At 33.0% G+C, this 20643-nt stretch overlaps 1 protein-coding gene across 2 annotated transcripts in view; it reads left to right on the top strand.

The window, feature by feature from the left end:
* SNX7 (sorting nexin 7) overlaps positions 1-20643 on the top strand; it is a 135447-nt gene that overhangs the window by 22087 nt on the left and 92717 nt on the right. For both annotated transcript variants that reach the window (XM_074262761.1, XM_074262760.1), the window contains exons 2-5: positions 543-725; positions 7296-7406; positions 8586-8750; positions 14743-14941. In XM_074262761.1, the coding sequence (XP_074118862.1) occupies positions 543-725; positions 7296-7406; positions 8586-8750; positions 14743-14941 (658 nt within the window). The remainder of the gene's footprint in view (positions 1-542; positions 726-7295; positions 7407-8585; positions 8751-14742; positions 14942-20643) is intronic.

Here is a 20643-nt window from a genome sequence, read left to right on the forward strand (position 1 = left end):
TTTTAAAAAATGAGAAAAAAGGCACCACTCCCTCCATCCCACCCCTTAATTCCCTAACTGTGACTTGTCCCAAATCAGGCATCTATTGTCAGACCTGCTTACCTCTTATTTAGCATGAAACCGTTGTTTATAAACCACTTACTGTATAGCAGCATTCAATGTGATACACATTGTGATGTGTATCGCCCCTTTGTTTTGGAGCTGATTTTTAAACCAGGGGTCTTAGATTCATCCTCCCCATGTATTAGTTCTCTATAGTACATTTCATCACTACAGACTATGATCCTGCCCACCTGTCTCCAGAAACATACCATTGATTACAAGGTGATACCAGGTGAGGGAATGTGGCAAGGTAAGCATACATCATTACCACTCCTGCAAGTGTCTAAAAAATACATTTCCTATTGGTGGTCTGCATCTTTGTATTTTGCAGTTTGTAGAATTTGCTACGGTTTACTGCATAATACTTTTATCATTTTTACATTAACATGGTGTTTTGGAGTCACAGAAATTTAAGAGTTTTCTAATGTTTTCTTTCTTAGGATGCCTCTCTGATGGACATGAACTCTTTCAGTCCTTTGATGCCAACATCCCCTTTATCCATGATAAACCAATATAAGTTTGAAGATGAGCCAGACTCAAAGGACCTTTTCATTACAGTTGATGATCCGGAAAGTCACATTACTACAATTGAAACTTTCATCACCTACAGAGTTACAACTAAGGTAACCCTTTTATAAGCTTTCTTTTTTCCTCCATCACAAATGTTTTCTTTGAAAATTTAGCAGAGCTTCCATTTGATTTTACACTTGGCATTTTGAAATCTTGGCAGGATTTAGCACTGAATTGCTCATCACTGCCTTGAGCATTTTGAACAACTCAGATTTTCTCTTCTGTCCGCCAGCTGCTTCCCAAGAGTTTGGTTGAATTCAGATATACGGCTGAAGCTACAATATAAGTTCCAAGTCAAAGCAATTGTGCCCAGTCTGTAATAATAAGTATATAATTGTATGTTTGTTTTTTCAGTTAATAAAATTATGAAAAATACCCTTTGTGAAGAAAATTACTTTAACGTTCAAGGATAAAACATTACATGAGTACCATTTAGTATTTATCAAATTTATATAGTAACATATTCTAAAGCTCTTTTGAAAATTTGACTGATTCTTACAAAGTTTGATTAGATAATTGGTTAAGGCCCCCATTTTATAGGTTTAGAAATTGAGTTGTTCAGAAAGTTTGCCTGCATTGCCTGTTAGAATTAAGACCAGAGCTTACTTTTGGGTTTCCAGGATAAAACTTTTTGAATAAAATAAAGTAACAAAACTTTATAGCATTCATATATATCAATCCACTGCCCTTTTCCCCTATTGCTAGTTCCTTTTTTCTAAGATTATCACTATCATAAATTTGGTTTTTATCCACATGTTCATTTGTGTATTGTCTCCCTCATTCAAACATCAGTCCTTAAGGATCTATGTTTTGCTTGTTATTTTTTTTTTACCTTTATTATATCTGAAGTATATAGCACATTGCTATACCTTTGCTTGTTGATTTATTTCAGTGTCTTTAAATCTGTCAAATTATTTTCTTGTGCTATCATTGTACACTGTCCTTTTTTTTCTTTTTTCCTCTCTTACCTTGACTCTATGTACCCCAACAAAAGTCCAGGTCCTTTAAGCAAGCTTACATTTGGAGGTACTTTTTATCATCTTAGCATAAGGGAAATAACATTTTACATCACAACAGCTCTTGAAGACATTTTTCCAAGTCATAGAGTGCTAAAGCTTATGTAATTGGTTGCAGTGCTTATGCTGATAAATTTACTGACCCTTAAAGTAGGAAACTAGATAACATGTAGTGAATAGAATCAGTCCTGGAGTTAAGAAAACCTAAGTTCAGATATGGCCTTTGTGATCCTGGGCAAGTCACTTAAGTCTGTTTCCTTAGTTTTCTCATCTGTAAAATGAACTAGAGAAAAAAATGACAAACTACTCCAATATCTTTGCCAAGAAAATATAGCATATGGGGTCATGAAGGTTCTGACATTACTGAAATGACTGAACAATTAAAGTATTGAAATATAATTTTATACACCTATACATCATTATATTTACTAGAATATCATATATCCATACATATGTATGCATGCATGAATTTAAAAAAATTATCTAGATCTAAAATTTCATTATTGTGAGATGCTTGCTATAGGGAAACTCCTACTATCATTGAAAATTGACAATTATTTTATAACTTATTGTCTTAGAGAGTTGCCTGTGACAAAGACAGTTAAAATAACTTGCCCATCTTCAATCATCCAATCCATAAGATTTATTAAACACCTGCTGTATGCCAGATATTGTGGAATAGTGGCTAGAGAACTGACCTTGAAATAAGGATATACAAAGTCTTGTCTTTGATACACACTGGCTATGTGACTTAACCATGTAGAGACCTTGGCAGAGAATGTGCTGGTCTGTGATTTTTCTTGTGTAGCATAATAAATGTGGAAATATATTTAGAATAACTGCACATGTTTAACCTAAATTGGATTATTTGCTGTCTAGGGGGAGGAGGATGGGGAAAAAGGAGGGAAAAAAATTTGGAACACAAGTTTTCAAGTTGAAAACTATCTTTGCATGTATTTTGAAAATTAAAAAGCTATTATTAAAATTTTTAAATGATTAAAAAAGTGCTGATCCATACACAAACTGTCAAGGCCTAGTGCAGATGTAGTTCAAACTAGATTAAGATATAACTAGGAAATATTCTCCAAAATAAATAGAAAATACAACAAAATAAAGACAATATATTTCTATAAGTCAATGATGTGGCCTGCAGGGATCCTTATATGAGGTCAGATATCCTTACATTCTATTTGAATGTAACACCACTACTTTATGTCAGTGAAATCACCTATCTAATAAAAAAAAAGTGTCAAGAGCTATAATAGGAATACAAAGGTGAAGAAACCTCCATCCTGACAGAGGCTATATTCTCTACTACAAACTATAAAGATATGTACTAAATATATAAAATATACTTGTGATGGAAGAGGGACAAGAGCAGCCTGAGAGATCAGAAAATCCCTTATATAAAAGATGGAGCTTGAGATAAGCTTTGAAGGAAATGAAGAATTCTAAGAAATAGTCAATGAAAGAATAGATTTATTTATAAGGTTTATGTATAGGAAGTCACTTCAAAAGCAGGGCATGAACTATGACTTCCTGACTTCAAGGTCAAACTATCAGATGTCCTCCCACCTTCTGTGTCCTACCTACACACACACATGCACACATACACACACACACACACATCACATATGCATACATACAAATATTTACATATGTTTTACATATTTATACAATTTATACATATACATCCCTATATAACAGATATTCTAATAAAAATAGGCCTCAGTTTGTGAATAACCGTGAATAGGTATTGGAGACATATGAATTTGAAGTGCTAATCCCTACCTCAATACCCTTAGAGAACCAAGTGCCTTTTAGAATACTAAATATGTCCCACCTAGGCTATGATTGACCTGAAAGAGAGGAGTCGGCCTGTTATCGTACTCTGTATCTCATTATAGCTCAACTGCAGAGCCTCGGTTTGACTCACGCAAAAGGAACAATAGGGTCACTACAAGGTATTCAGTGTAGAGTAGGTCAGATGGAAAACATCTGTTTTCTCTACCATAAAAGAAATGTTTAAATCACAAAGAACTCATGGATGCATACTGATAGATAGTTAATGTATGGTACAGTGACCCTATTGTACTCTTATTGTACTCTTGGGGATTGGGGCCATACTTAAAAACATGAAACATTTCTTGGAGCTGCTGAACACGCATTTCATTTTCACTATAGTTCTGCACTGTCCATGAAATTTATTCAAAGTCTTTATCATCTGACAAATCAGAACATAAATTGGGTTAATTGTTATGATAGTGATCTTTGCCTCCAAAAGTTGTGGGGACTAGTCCTTGCTTTATAACTAGCATCTAGACCTAGTTGAAGGGAATATGTATTTATTGAGCACCTTCTACATGCCAAGCCTTGTGCTATGGTTTGTAAATATTATTTCATTTGATCCTAGAAGCTCTTAATTTTGTAAACATGTTAAAAATAATCTTCTTAAGATCACTTTTTGGACCCATGTGATCTCAGAAAAAGCAAACCGATAAGATTATTGCCAAAGTTAGAAATATCATTTTAGGATCACTGTTTGATCCTCTGTGTTCTTGGAAAGAGACAGAAAGCAGAAGAGGCAGTCAGAGATTTGATGAGTTGAAGTGTACTTTCTGTTGTGTAGGCTAAAGGTATGTACAAAGACTCCAAGCTTCTGACGTTAAAAAATGGAAAAGAGGAGGAAATTGGTTTCTTCTTTTTATGTGGCTTCTCTTATTTCAGTGGCTAATATTCTTTGGCATAGCCCCTGCCTGTTACATCTTCCCAATAGCACTGAGCCACACCACATAGTATGTGCTAACAGCTCAACTTCAGTCATGTTTCATGGTACGTTCTGGTCTAACTATGCTATAAGTGAAATGAGGGGCATGAACTGAATAGCTTCTGAAGTCTTTTCCTGGTCTTAATCTATGATCTTGTTCATAAAGAACTTTTAGATCATAACTCCTTTATAAGCTGGAGATGTCCTACTGTGAACTTTTAGTTATCTGTGTGTCTGGAAAGCCCTTTATTCACAACCCAGCTGTCAAACTTCTTCATGGGGATAGGGCTGAGACCTTCTTTCCCTACTTTAGAAAGACTGACCATGACACTGACTCAATTGAAAAATACTAATTTTTTGGGTCAGGATTTGTTGCTATCTACTTGTTAACACCTTTGCATGGAATAGATATAAGCACAGAAAATAGTGATTCCACACAGCATAAAACCCAGTCCCAGAGAACAGAAACATTTCTCTGACCCAATCATTTTTTATTATGGAATAACTGAATCAGAGTTGAAAGGGACCTCAGTTATTCATCTGGTCCAATCTGTATTCTAAAAAGAACCATCACAATATACTTGACAAGTAGTCATTCTGCCTTTGCTCAAAGACTTTCAATGAGGGGGAATCTTCCAAGGCAGCCTATTCCACTTTTTAAAAATCACCATTGTTAGAAAGTTTTTTCTTGTCTTATTTTTATCTCCTTTTTTTTTTTTTTTTTTACCTTTTAGATACAGTATTTGTAAAATCACATTTAAATATGTTAAACTATTTTATTGATATTCAGTTGTTTTTCAAACACATCTAACTCTTCATGACCCCATTTGACTTTTTTTAGCAAAGATACAGGTGAGGCTTATTGTTTCCTTCTCTAGATCATTTTTATAGCTGAGAAAACTGATGCAAACAGGATTCTGTTACTTGCCCAGGGTCATATAAGTTTCTGATCAGATTTAAACTCAGAAAAATGAATTTTCCTGGCTCCAACTCTAGTACTTTATTTAAAGCACTACCTAGCTACCCTTTTGAATTGTAAAATAAAAATACACGTCATTCCAATTTAAAAGCAGTTTATTAAGTGATTACTTTCTATAATTCACTACATTAAATTTTAGGAAAGATATACACCCCTTGAATTCAAAAGAGCATAAAACCAATAGAGGAGATGAGATCCATACAAATAATTATAATATTATATAGAATGAAATCGGCATATAAGAGAAACATCAAATATAAAATTAAGCTTTCAGAATAAATAAAAATAAAAGGATTATTTTTATTGTCTGTTTCTGTAGGACTTGGAACTACATAATTTAAATTTTCATTCTCAGGATTGGAAACTGCGGAAGAAGTATAGGCTCCATCAAGCATACATGTTATTAAATTACTTAACAGTGTTCCATACACATACACACACACACACACACACATATACTATATACACATAAAGTAATTCCTTATTTTTTAATACTTGAGCAATTTCTGTGAACAGTGAAAGTTTTGCAACATTTTGTAAAGATTAAGTTTTTGAAATCAGATGACATTATTCCCTTTTAATGCATTGCAAAGGAAATATCTTGACTATATTATTTGAAACAGTGATTTTCAAAGATATTTCAAAGAATAGCTTTCTGATCCTCACTTTATGACAATTAATTCTGCATTTTGTAACTTGTAGCAAATTGTAGATTTAATCATTATATGTGATAGACATTTCCAATGTGTGAAATGTACATTCTAAATTGTTTTTAAGGAATTTAACAATGTTTCATCCCACAGTACTCCTACAGAAAAAAAATTTCAACAATGACATTACTGTCATAAAATCTTTTCCCTGAAATTTCAGTACAATTAGAGGGAGGAAATACTACCTACAAAACTTTTTCAAGAAGATTATTGTGTGTGGGGGAGATATATGGAGAGAGAGAGAGAGAGAGAGAGAGAGAGAGAGAGAGAGAGAGAGAGAGAGAGAGAGAGAGAGAGAGAGAGAGAGAGAGAGAAAGAATAAGAACATGCAAATGAGCTCTTGGGAGGCATGATAAATATTATCTTCTCATTTTTTAATTAGAGAATCTTTGTTTCTGCTTGGCTTGGGTTCATCTTTATTTTTATTGTCTTGCCAGAAACTCTAAATTGACACTTCCTTTTTTTGTGAAAATATTTGCCTTAATGTCTTTAATTTTTTTAAGAGACAAATTCATATCTCAGTTTAAAAAAAAAAAAAAACCCTGAAAACAATAGTGAATTTTTCTTGTTGAGTCAAAAAAAATTAGTTGAATTAAGTGATGGTTGGATCAGTATGGAACATGCCAGAGTTTTCATGTACTCTCAGCACATTGTAGGAAAGATTTGAGCAAATTTCTAGGAAATGTTTCTTTGCAATTAAGGTCAGAGTCTTCACTAGACTGTAATAAAATGGAAAACAAAAAAGATGTTCTTCCAATTTTGATTTTTAATTAGTTGGTGAATGGCAGTAATTTTAGACATTATATTCAGAGCATATGTATATGTTAGAAGGAAAAACATGCACAAAATAATGATTTTATAACATTTTATGGTTGGCAGATGGCTGTTATAAAACAGTTTTTTCAGTTTTGATTTTCAAAGCTAAAGGGATTTGTTAGATGCTTGCTTTTTCTCAGGAATGATATCCAACTTGCTTTGTTTCATCTGCTATGTGAGCAGATATTTCACTGCATCAAAATAATATACAAGCTGACAAACATAAAATAATTAATATTTGTTAATTTTTTTTCCAGGCTCAGATTTATTCCAGCATATCCTAACTAATAAACATCATCCATCTTGAGTTATTTATTCTTTTTTTTTTTCTTCAGACATCTCGTGGTGAATTTGATTCCAGTGAATTTGAAGTAAGAAGACGTTATCAAGATTTCCTTTGGTTAAAGGGAAAACTTGAAGAAGCGCATCCCACTCTCATTATTCCTGTAAGTGTGTCAGTTTTTTAGACTGTAGTAACTATTTTTAACTTGCCAATATTTGGAAACTGGATTCCTATATGCTACATAATAACTTAGAAAATCATAAATTAACATTACCTATGATTTGTTGCATTTTTATATATTTTAAACCCTTCCCAAGTTTATTTTAATCTGGTTCCCTTTAAGCTCAGGAGTTTTCCAGGGGCCACCAGCCATGAGTTTAATACCTCTGGCATAGTGGATAGAGGAATGACTATGAAGTTAAGATTGGCTTCAAGTCCTGCTGTGTGATGCTAAATGATGAAATCATTTAGGCCTCCAGTGATCCATCAAATCATTAGGGCTATAGGTTACAGATAGGTTGCCAATTTACATTGAAGAATTTTCCACAATAGGAATTGCCCACATAGATGAATTCATAGTTTCCTCTGTATACTTAAAAAAAAAAAAAAAAAAAAGTTTAATATTTCTAAAACTTCATTTTAGGTGTTGAAAAATTGCCTGATTTTGTTTTGAAAATGCTTTTGCCTTTGAAAAAAAATCAAGACTTCATTGAAATGCTTATTTTTTTTTTTAACATTTTACTGTGTTATTCCTTTCTACTTCAAACTATACCATTAAATCATTTTTAAAAGATTTTTTTTTTCTATAGACAGCTGCACCATCAAGTTCATCAAATCATCCTGGATTCAAATCCCAGATTTTCTACTTCAGTCAGTCATTAAATACCTACTATATGTCAGGTCCCAGGGATAAAAATATAAATAGACATTATGTGATTGTAAGGTTAGTTAGGATCATATAATTATAAATTTAGAAATGGAGGGGATATTAGAAACAATCTAATCCAATTTTCACTCTGTGAATGAGGAAACTGAGGCTTAAGCATAGTTAAATGACTTACTCAGGATCATTTAGCTAAGTAACCATCAGAAGCTGTATTTGAATCTTTCTGACCCAAAATACAGCACTCTATCCATTGTACCACATTGCCTCATTTCACTACTTAAACTCTCTGGATCTCTCTCTTTTTTTAAATTTTCTACAGAATGAGGAGATTACAACTAAATAGATAGTAAAGTCTCTTAGAGTTGTACAAGCTTAAGCTTTTACATCACTAAGGCTTTTGGAACATCTTCTACCATCATCTACTTGGTGTAATATTGTTATGCTTTGTTTCCTTAGCCATTGCCAGAAAAATTCATAATGAAAGGCATGGTGGAACGGTTTAATGATGACTTCATTGAGACACGAAGAAAGGCACTACATAAATTCTTAAATCGAATTGCTGATCATCCAACTTTAACTTTTAATGAAGACTTCAAAGTGTTTCTTACTGCACAAGCCTGGGTAAAAAAAAATCTTTGATTTTACAGTTTTATAATTTTCATACATTCCAATATTATATTGACTTTGCTCTTATAATTTTACTAAATTTTTTCTCCAGGAAGCATTGTTCTCTATTGAATGAATGAAGATGAAGTTTTTAACATAAGTAAATGGTCTTTAGATAGGGAACCTATATTAATTCTAAAGTATCAAAAAACCTTAGGGTTTTTGTTTTATTTGTAATCATGTATTTCCTCCCACATACAATCCTCTTTCTCTCTTTGAAGATGATTTTTAAAAATTCAGGTTGTTCTTTGCCTGTGTTGAATAAATATTCAGGGCTTTAAAAAATTCTTTTCTTTCTTGGCATTCTGCAGAATAAGAATGTGATGGCATGTATCAGTTCTCCTGGACACCTTGTATCTTTTTGAAAGACAACCAAACTATACTTTTTCCTCCAGGGGACTACCTACAATTTTCAATTCTTAGACATTCAAATTTAATTAGATGATCTTGCCTTAGGCACTTACTAACTGTGTGACCTTGGGCTTGTCATTTACCATCTCAAATCTTTAATTTCTTCATCTGTGATATTGTGTTAGTAATTGGATTGTCTATCACAGGATTGATGTGAGATATTCTTAAAATTCTATAAAAGAGTGAATTATCATCTTGTTTATAGGTTTTGCTATATTTTTAAAATTAATTTTAAAACAACAAATGAATTGGATAAAGGATTACATACTTTATTTCCTGAAAGTGAGGTTTTTATATATTTTTATGCCTGTTATTGGTTAGGCCATAATATCATAGCCTAACTCCTGATCTATATTGCACCCTTAGAAATTGTCTCAGACACTGTTACTGAAGAAACTGGCCTGTAGTCATATGTTGTGCTTCAAACAGTAAACAAAAGTCATGCAAACAAATCATTCTTAAGCACTAATGGATATGTGTTGTCTGGTCAAGGAGTTCTTCTGTCATTTAAATCATAGTATCAAAGATGTAAAAGGAGAAGGTACTTCAGAACTCATCTAGTCCAATCATTATTTGGGGAGAAAAGTTATCTTTATATATTATGGACCTTCTTCAACTTGTCCCTCTCCAACTTCTTTTGGGATACATCCTTTTTGAAAAAGAGTTTATTAAAAATAAAACCTTAACTAATCAAACCATTATATGCAAAATTACATTCCTATAATATCCCAACTATCCCATCTTTCTTACAAAAGCTTGGTCATTCTAATTCACAGTCTTCATTTTCTTTCTTTCTTTCTTTCTTTCTTTCTTTCTTTCTTTCTTTCTTTCTTTCTTTCTTTCTTTCTTTCTTTCTTTCTTTCTTTCTTTCTTTCTTTCTTTCTTTCTTTCTTTCTTTCTTTCTTTCGGCAAGACAATTGGGATTAAGTGACTTGCCTAAGGTCACACAGCTAGGAAGAGTTAAATGTCTGGGACTGGATTTGAATTGAAGACCTCCTTACTTTAGGGCCAGTCCTCTATCTGCTGAACCATTTAACTGCCCAGTCATTTGCTTTTTGTTTGTTTGTTTTCCATTTGCATTGCTGTGATCATTGTATATAGTTTATTTTCCTGATTCTATATATTTATGTATCAATTTATACAATTCTTACTACCATATATCTTTGTATTCATCATGTTCACTATTTCTTTTGTCATAATAATATCCATTATTGTTACACTAATATACCACAACTTATTTGCCATTTTCTAATAGATAGGCAACTACTTTGTTTCCAATTCTTTGCTGATACAAAAAAACACTGCTATAATATAAGGGTTCTTTCTTTCTTTGTTCCTTTTAAGGAGCATATATACCTAGTCTTGTCCTAAAGAATGATTGGACCAGTTCAGAACTTCACAAACAATTCTTTAGCATTTCTGTCTTTCTACAGCTTTGTAGAAACTAAGATCCTTAGTTTATCTTTATTTCTGCAACTCACTCCAGTACTGATTTCCCATTTTATTATTAGCTTTTTACAGGTTAGCTGAAATCTCCATCATTTCAACTGCAGTCTTTTCAATATTAGTAATTCTTGCATGTGGTTGTCAATAAATTTGTAATTCTTTGTGGCAATCCTCTATTCAAATCCTTTGCATATCTTTCTATTAGGACAAAACTCTATACCTCGATTTTTATATTAGTTCTCTGTTTCTTAGATATCAGACCTTTATCTGATGTTGCTCCAACATTCTCCTCTATATTAGAGGAGTTTATATTACTTACCTAAGGTTAATTTGGTTGTTAGTAGATGGCAGAGTCTCAGTTCAAACCCTGGACCTCTTCTTTGAGTATTTTTTTAATATAGGTAGTAAAAAAAATCTCTAAATGACAGCCTTTTATATATTATATTATAATTTCTATTTGAAGGTGAGGAAACACAGGTTCAGGGATATCACATGATTTTTGCATGGTCACATTGCAAACCTTGGTCATCTTCACCTCAGGAATAACAAGCTAGATACTTTTTTACTTTGCCTGTGAAGAATACAATAAATGATACTTCTATGACTTCTTGTTTGGAAAAAATTATCTGAGAAAATAATTTAGATACCAGTAATGGGTTTTGGGGATAGTTCAGTGAATGGAGCACTATTCCTGGAATTTGGAGGGCCTGAGTTCAAATTTGGCTTTAGACACATACTAATTGTATAACCCTGGACAAGACATTTTGCCCTTTTTGCCTCAGTTTTCTCATTTGTCAAATGAGCTAGAATAAGAAGTGGTAAACTACTCCATTATCTTTGTCAAGAAAACCCCAAATGAGGTCATAAAGAGTTGAACTTGATGAAACAATGAGTTATTGAATACTATCTTATCTTTCCAAAGTAGCAGTTATCTTTCTCCCATTAAAGATATAGAACTCAGAACCCAAACCAGGTGTTCTACTCTATAAGGCTGCCAGCACAGAGATTCACAGGAAAATGGTGATTCATAGTTTGGAAAGTGATATTAAAACACTTTTCAAAAGGAAAGCTGACAGGAGAATTTGGTGCTAATAAGACCACGGTCATAAATCTAATCCTTGTTATGGCCAGTTAGTGCTATTCCATTCCATCATCAGGAATTATATTCCTGAAACTGCCTATGCTGAGCTTTGCTCTAGCTATGGGAGCAGATGGCTTAACATTTGGCTTTCCATCAACTCTAGATTCTCATTGTTCCATGCTTTTGCAGGATTCTGGAACTTTTTTTGTATAATCCTTATTAATTACTATTCCTTCTAATGTATTTTTAGAATTTCATTTGGGGGGGCAGCTAGGTGGCGCAGTGGATAGAGCACCAGCCTTGAAGTCAGGAGGACCTGAGTCCAAATCTGGTCTTAGACACTTAACACTTCCTAGCTGGGTGACCCTGGGCAAGCCACTTAACCCCAGCCTCAGGGAAAAAAAAAAAAGAACTTCATTTGGGGCATTTGTGAGGGTTCTCAATCATAGTTTACCACCATTTTCTCACAATTCTTTATTATATCATTCAGTTATTTTCTATATACTCAAGAAAAAAAAATAATGTTAAACACATCAATAAATGAGTAATAGAAAAAGCATAAGTAATTTGATAATGAGTTCTAAATGATTTATACAGGTAAGAATGGTGGCTGCTGAGCTAAACATAGTTTAAGATAGGAAGTTTAAGTAGATTGTAAGCTCGGTATGAGTCAATAGTATGATAATGGCAATCCCAAAACTAGTGGTTTGTAAAAAGATATTTATTGTTGTCATTGTTCAGTCATTTCAATTGTAACCAATTCTTTGTCACTTCATTTTGGGGTTTTCTTAGAAAAGGTAATGGGGTAGGTTGCCATTTACTCCTTTAACTCATTTTACAAATGGGGAAACTGAGACATACAGGGTTAAGTGACTTGCCCACAATCACACAGCTAATATCTGAGTTCAGATTTGAGCTCATGAAGATGTCTTCCTGATTCCAAACCCAGTGCTGTATTCATTACACCGTCTAGCTACCATAATGTCCAGAACTGGAAAGAAGATGATTTTTTTTCATCAGAACATTCAAGAGTATTTAATTCCAGCCCCCAAATTTTAGGAAACATAGTTCAGAGGACAGCAAACAGGATGAATGGGATCATTGAAGTCATGATTTATAAAGATTATTTGATGTGAACTATGGATGTTTAGTCTGAAGAGGACAAAATTTAGAAGGGATAAAATAATTGTCTTTGAGAATTTGAAAGGAGGGGAATTTAAAATTATTCTGCTTAGTTGCTGTAGGCCAAACTATGGACAATGGGTAGAACTTGCAGAGACATGATTTTTTGGTAAATAATTCCTCTTTTGAAGTTGAAATGGTCCACAAGTGAAAGAAAAATGGACCTCCTTGAACAGTGATGGAGTAAAGAAGCCTTCAGTGAAGGATTGTGCTGCTATTCATTATAAATGTTTTTAGAAGGTATTCCTAAGTAGCCATGGGTTAAATGTTTATGGAGATCCATTATACTTTGGAAACTTTGACTATAAAAAGAAAGCATGGTTTGAGTCAGCTATTTCCATAAGAAAGGGAGGGATAAGTAGAACTTGGGGAATAGTTTTAAAAAATCAATTATGATTTATCATTCCTTTATCTTCTCTATTTTTAAGGCAATGACTAAAATTGCCTATTATCCATGGATTATACAGTCAGTCTCCTGGTTTTCAGAATCTATTCTTATTTTTAACTGTCTCTTCAACTCATATTTGACCCATATTCTGCTTCAAACACTGCTCCTTATGATTCAAGTTATTTCTTATTATTTCTCAGCCCTTCAGATTCATTCAACATTTATTCAATAATCATTTGTTAAATAATCTTTATGTCCCAAACATTATTCAGGACATGAATAGTATATGAAACCAATAAGGTATGAAACCAAAAGGGTCTTGGGAAAGTGTTTGTGATACCATATATCTGAGTATCATTTGACTTGTTCTTCTGCTCCCCAAGTCCACAGTTACCCACCTTTAGTATTATCAATTAGTAGATGCTTTGATATCTTGCTAATGTATTGAAATGGATCTCTGATCTGATTGATTTGCAAGTTCTGCCCAATGAGGAAGATCACCATGCCATCGTATGATATTGCTCTTTGTTTGCCATGGAGGAGAGGGAGGAGGGGGTTGAACAGCCAATGCACTGGGGGTCTTGCTTGCCTTCTTTTGATATCATGAGGTTATCTCTGCAACACTGTCATTGATCACTTCTAATCTCTCTGTCTTGCTATATGACCAGCCCATCTTTTCTTCCTTTCAGAGAATTCCTTGATGATGCCCTTTACTCTTTGGCTCTGTATTGTAATGGGAAAAATGTTGTGTTGCAATTAGAATTACTGTAATGTTCAAAGACAAACCATATTCTATTAGCAACAACTCATTAAATATCCATTATAGTGACCAATTAGAGGCTGTGTCAATTCCTAATTTAAAATCAGAATGGAATTAAAACAGAGAAATGGTGTCAATTCCTAATTTAAAATCAGAATGGATTCAAAACAGAGAAATGATGCAGATCATCTTTTTTTTTTTTTTTTTTTTTTTTAAGGTATGGCTGTCATTTGTAATTTATTTTTTTATTGCACATTATAAAAGACAGTTGGTGTCCTGCAGTGATTAAATCTTTCATATTAAGAGCTCTGTATATCAATGAAGTCAGGTCTAGACACAGACACATAATGCTCATATAAAATATTTTCTTTTATCATCTTCTCTTGTTTTTCAACTATTCATGGCTAATATGTTTTTCTGCAATTATTTAAAGTGGAATTGAGCAGTTAAAAAAAAAAATGAAAACCAGAGAAAGACCTAGAAACATTTAAATTCATCTTTCTGCAGCAAGCTGTAATCCACCCCAAATGCTGTATTTTGTATTATAAGCTGTGTACCATTATTTTTATAACCTCTTTTTTTTTCTTCCATTGTGTTTATATGTGTTTTAACTCTTGAAATTTACACTACTACTATGACTGTTACCTATTTCACTTTCATTATTTTGTTTTATTTTTAGGAGCTCTCTTCGCATAAGAAACAAGGTCCTGGATTGCTTACTAGGATGGGGCAGACAGTCAGAGCTGTAGCATCCTCAGTGAGAGGAGTTAAAAACCGCCCAGATGAGTTCAATGAAATGAATGACTATGTGGGAACATTTAGCCAGGAGATAAACTTAATAGACAAAATATCTCATAGAATTTACAAGGAAGAAAAGGGTATGTAAACCTACTGACCTTAATCTTTCTCTTGGTTTATGATACATTTTCTTTTGGGGGATATTCATTTTAAAATTAGAATTTCAAAAAAACAAAAACTTAGTCTTTTGCAAATCTAAGTCCTGATCTATAAACATATTTCACTATCTCTATGTGTACAGACATCTATTTTATACCTCCTGATTATTAATAAGTAGTACTATCTATATTGCCAAAGAAAGCTAGATGACAAAAAGAAATGAAAACCTGAGCTTTAGATTCAGATGATAGGTTATTAAGACTTTTTTTTTTCCCTGAGGCTGGGGTCTTTAAGTGACTTGCCCAGGGTCACACAGCTAGGAAGTGTTACGTGTCTGAGACCACATTTGAACTCGGGTCCTCCTGAATTCAGGGCTGGTGCTCTATCCACTGCGCCACCTAACTACCCCCAGTTATTAAAATTAAAACCTGGTATTCCATGGATTGAAAAGTATCCTAGTGCCTTCATTTCCCCCACAACATCTCTCCTTTACCTATCCTCTCTAATTAAATAGTTCCTAGTCTATTTTTGGCTCTCATCACCTTTCTCTTGGGCTTCAGATTTTCCTGCTTCAGATCTTTCTGTCTTCAGTTTATCCTCCCCACAAGGGCTAAATAGTATTCCTGAAAGTTAGATTTGACCATATCTCTCTCTGCAAAATTCCCATAATTCCCTACCGCCTCTAAGATAAAACAGAAACTACTTTGGCCTTTAAATTCCTTAGTTTCTTTGTAGATTAATTCATATTAACTGGCTCATAAACTCTTGGCTTCTAACCAAACTAAATTACTTGTTAAATGTACATGTGCCATCTCCAACCTCTTTTTCCCCCCCCCTTTAGGCTATCTACTGCATTCAGAATGTTCTCTTTCCCTATATTATCCCCCAAGATTCAGTCTATACTTTTCTCATATCCCCAATTATTAGTACTACTCTTTCCTCTTTACCAGTCCCACATTACCCACACAAACACAATTTTGTATTTTTCTTATCTATGAACATTGCCCTTCCTATCTACCTTTTTTGCCTTTGCTGTGTAAATTTCTTGAGCACTGAGATTGTTGCATTTTTGCCTTTGTATTCCTCACATTTTTACAAGATATCATGGTGACAGCTTAACCTAAGCATTTAGATTTAAATTATGCTATCTTGGGCAAGTTAGTTACCTTCCTAAATTTCCACTTTCTCTTTCATAAAATGAGGCTATTGAATTAGATAGCCTCTGAAGTCTTTTCTAACTCTTACTCCATGATCCAATGAATTTGAGTTAGAAGAAATGAGATATAATGAACCTTGAATTTCCAGATAGAAATAGCCATATATTCTAATAATTCTTTGAATTACTGACTCACGGGACCCAATCACAGAAAGACATATATGAATTCTTGGATATGTGTTTTATTCCTTTTCCTACCATTTTTTTTTTTAACCTGTTTTCTATTTTAAAAATTTTTCCTTCTTTGGAAGTTAAGATATGCTCCATTCCAATTTTTTTGGATAGAAAAAAAAAACATAGTCTTCTGTTTTTATAAGGAGAAATTAAGTGAATCTTTTCACTAATGCCAGGTCAATTGAGCAAATATTTGTGGAGAATATAAAATGTATAAAGCACTATGTTGGCATTGTAGAAGATGCAGTGATTTGGTCCTTCTTCTCAAAGGGTGTATGTGTGGGAAGTAGGATTAAGTTGGAGACTAAGATGTGTCAATGTGCAGAAGGAAAAAATAATATTACAGGGTGTAGCAAGTATCTTACTGTGGTTTGAAATTACTAAAGCTTAAAACTGCACTAGTAAGACTTAGAGGGATATACTGTATTATGGCAGAAGCATAAAAAAGTCTTTCAAATTGGAGTTAAGAAAAAGAATGTTTCAATGTCTTCTCATTCACTTTCACTCCTGCTCTTGGGAAGTAATTTCTGGACATAGTACATAATTTGGAATTCTGCCTTATTCTACCTAGGTAGGAACACCTAATCTCTCTGAGTTTAACTTTTCCCTTTTTACACCTATTCAGTGGAAGCATAATATTTTGCACAACAGACATATAAGGACAGAGAAAGAAACCACTTATATCAGTCAGAAAAAACATTTTATAAGTGGCTCTCACTTTTTTGTTCCTGATGGTAATAAATTATTATAATATTTCAAATGGAATCATTTTATATGCATTGGTAAACTAGCTATTTTAAGAGTACTTTTAGTATTTTTTGTAAAGTAAAGAATCCTGAAAATGTATTAATCATCAAATATTGATTGGTTTTATATGAATGTATTATCATAAATAGGGTTTTCTCAGAGAACATTTTTCTAGTAGTATACTGGTTAGGAATATGCTTAATGTTCTGTTTAAAAGACATAAGAATAGTAATGGTAAAAAGTTGGAGAAGTAAATGGCAAATTACTCTATATCATTGTTGAGAAGTTGGACCTGAAAACAACAATGGTGAAGTGTGTCTTATAGACAAGAAATGGCTCAAAAATAAGTTCTTGAATGGGATAAAATTCTGATGAGATATACCGTGTTTCCCCGATAATAAGACCTATCCTGAAAATAAGACACCCACATACTCTTTAATATTCCGCTAAAATAAGCCCTCCCCCGAAAATAAGCCCTATCGAACTTACTATGAAAACGGTCATCATGGTGATCCCCTGCGCTATATGCTGCGTAGCGGTACCTTCAGTAAGCAGCGCCGCCCTCCCCTCCCGGGTGAAACGCACGTCGCGCTCCGAGCTGCATCCAATCAGAGCTGCAGCAGTGAGCACGTCATCCTCTTCTTCCCTGGTGATTTGCTTGCTGGCGCTACTGAGAGCAGCGCCGCGGAGTAGAGCTGAGACAGGACCATCTAAAAACTCGGTAAGTTCAGTAAGCGATGGAGAATAAAATAAGCACTCAGGGGGCATGATGGAGGCTAAAAGGGGCATGATGGAGGCTAAAATGGGCATGATGGAGGATAAAAGGGGCATGATGGAGGATAAAATAAGCCCTCCCCTGAAAATAAGCCCTCTGGTGTTTTTTAGTCCCAAAAAAATAATAAGACAGTGTCTTATTATCGGGGAAACACGGTAAATCAAGGTTTTGGGATTTGGTCCAAGTCATAGGATTTGAGTTCAGAACCCAGCTCTGGGTAGAATCTGTGTGTGCAAGTCTCTTAATCTCTGTCCCAGAATCTATTCTTTTGTAAAGTGATACAATTGGGCTAGATAAACTTTCATATTCCTTTTGATCTGAAATTTATGATCCTGTGATTTCTACTTTCCCCTTTACTCATTCCCTTATCAATATGCTGGTATTTCATGATGATTAAAGTAACTCTGTAGGTACTCTCTTAGTCTTTCTTGGTTTGTACCTGTTTACATCATTTGGCCCTTTTCTTATCTATTCTATTAATGAGTCTTTTATGTAGATTGTTGAGGCATACTTTGGATGGCCTTTTTTACAAAAGGCTCCCTGGAATCCCTTGACTATACTTAAAGTATTTATAGAATATAAATGTGCCCCAGGCAGCTGTTTTGTATAATCCCTTGAAAGCTGTATTGTTTATCAAGCTTTTTTTCTAGGAAAACTGGATGTTAGGATAGACCTTGTAATTTTGAATCCAAATGTATGGTATAGTGAGAAGATTATCTGATTTGCAAGTTTATGTAAAATATGACATATTAAAGTGTCACTATCCAAAACTTAAGGGCATTCTTTGTCTTTAGAGTATGAAACTGGATTTTCTTTAAAATGATGAGATTATTGTTCATTGTAGCTTTGGGAAATTGTTGTCCCAGATGGTCCATTCAGCTTGCATAGGTTATTTCATATTCAAATGAAAGAGATTTTAATTTTTTCCCCAGCTTAATGTATCCCACTTTAAATTATGAGCATCTTTAGAAATACAAGTTTCAGAATGCTTCTGAAATTGAAATTATAATGAACTTTTTTTTCTTTTTAGCATTTTATGGTAAAAAATAAACACAATGCCAATGTTACCTTATTTCATCCTTTCAGTTACTAGTAATGCAAACTTAGGAAAGTCACTTAACTTCTCTGTCTTCCTCAGTTTCCTCATCTGTAAATTGGATAATAATAGCATCTAATTTCATGCAGTAGTTGTGAGGCTCAAATGAAATGAAAATCACTTTTTAAAATTAAAAAACCCTGTGTAAATAGTAGCTTTTATTATTTGTGTCATTTTTATTTTTTGTTATTATTCAGTGAAATCAAGTGAACTTACCAATCTTTGACATTTTGCTCCTTCTATTGTAGATCATTAAGTTGTTATGCTATGTTGTCTTCTATGGAACCTTATTAGAACTGTCACTGATTTTTAACTTTTTAACTGTTGTTTTTTTGTTTGTTTGTTTGTTTGTTTGTTTTTGGAAAAAAAGCATGCATTTTTCTTTTTTTTTTTTTTTAAACTAAGGATTAGCTTTTTTAATCTTAAAATTCTTATTTTTAAAAGAATTTAATTCATCAAAACCACTTTGTGAGTGGTTTTCTATGCAGAACACTATAATTGTGGTGATGGTGAAGATAAATAGATACAAAAATGAAAAGCAGGTTCCCTAATATTATGTTGTGAACAACAATTTCTAGTTTTATTGACTTTCCTGCTCTATTTTATTAGCTTCATTTCCTTTTCAGGCTTCAGTGTAGTGCAGTGGAAAGATTTCTGGATTTGAAGTCTGAGGAATGGGGCTGGAACACTCTGCTTTTATCCCTCATTACTTGTAGGATCTTTGATCCTTGTTTGTTTATTTGAAAATAAGGAAGGTTAGACTCCAATGCCCTTTCAGCATTAGAAATAATATTCCTTAGAAAATATTGAATAGACAAATTCTATTTAGGAGCAAAATGTTGCTTGTTTAATAATAATGAGTGGAAGATATCACATTAATTATTTCATCTGACTGCCTAATCACAATAGTCCTCTGGCTAAATATTGAAAGTATTATGTACCTCATATTATAAATGAGGGTATTAACTTTCCAAATAATTTTTGAATGTGATTATAAAAAGTGTCCTAAGTGGTAAAGGAATTGATCCCAATTCTCCTGACTCTAAATTGACTGTTTTTTTTCTTTTTTGCCTCTTTTCTTAGTTTTCCTAGTAATATTACTCTAGAACTAATAGTAATAATAATATTACTTACTTGACTACATATATTGAATCCCCTTTTAATGTTTGATATCCTTGGGACATTTTCATTTTTATTTTTATGCCTGCAGCACCTAGTGCAGAGCTTTCTACCTAGTAGGTACTTAATAAATGTTTATGAAATTAAATTGAAATGCAGGTTACCATTTTATAATATAACTATGTATTATATGTAATACAAAACATGAAAATAAAATTAAGATTATATCTGAAGCCCTTCCCTAGCAATATTATATTTATAGATAAGTACTACTAAAATAAAGATTAAATTTAACTGCATAATATCTATTTCTGTTATTTGTTGTTATGCCATGTTATCTTCTATGGAACCTTATTAGAACTGCCACTAATTTTGAACTTTTTTAAAGTTATTTTTTAATTGAAAAGAATCATGCATTTTTCTTTTTTTTTTTTTAACTTAGGATTAGCTTTTTTGTCTTAAATTCTTTATTTTTTAAAAAGAAATTAATATAAAATTATATCTATATCTATTATATAATAGTAAGCATATTATCAATAAAACAAGTCACCAATAA

Source organism: Sminthopsis crassicaudata, chromosome 4 (assembly GCF_048593235.1).
Source record: "Sminthopsis crassicaudata isolate SCR6 chromosome 4, ASM4859323v1, whole genome shotgun sequence".
Lineage (NCBI taxonomy): Eukaryota > Metazoa > Chordata > Mammalia > Dasyuromorphia > Dasyuridae > Sminthopsis > Sminthopsis crassicaudata.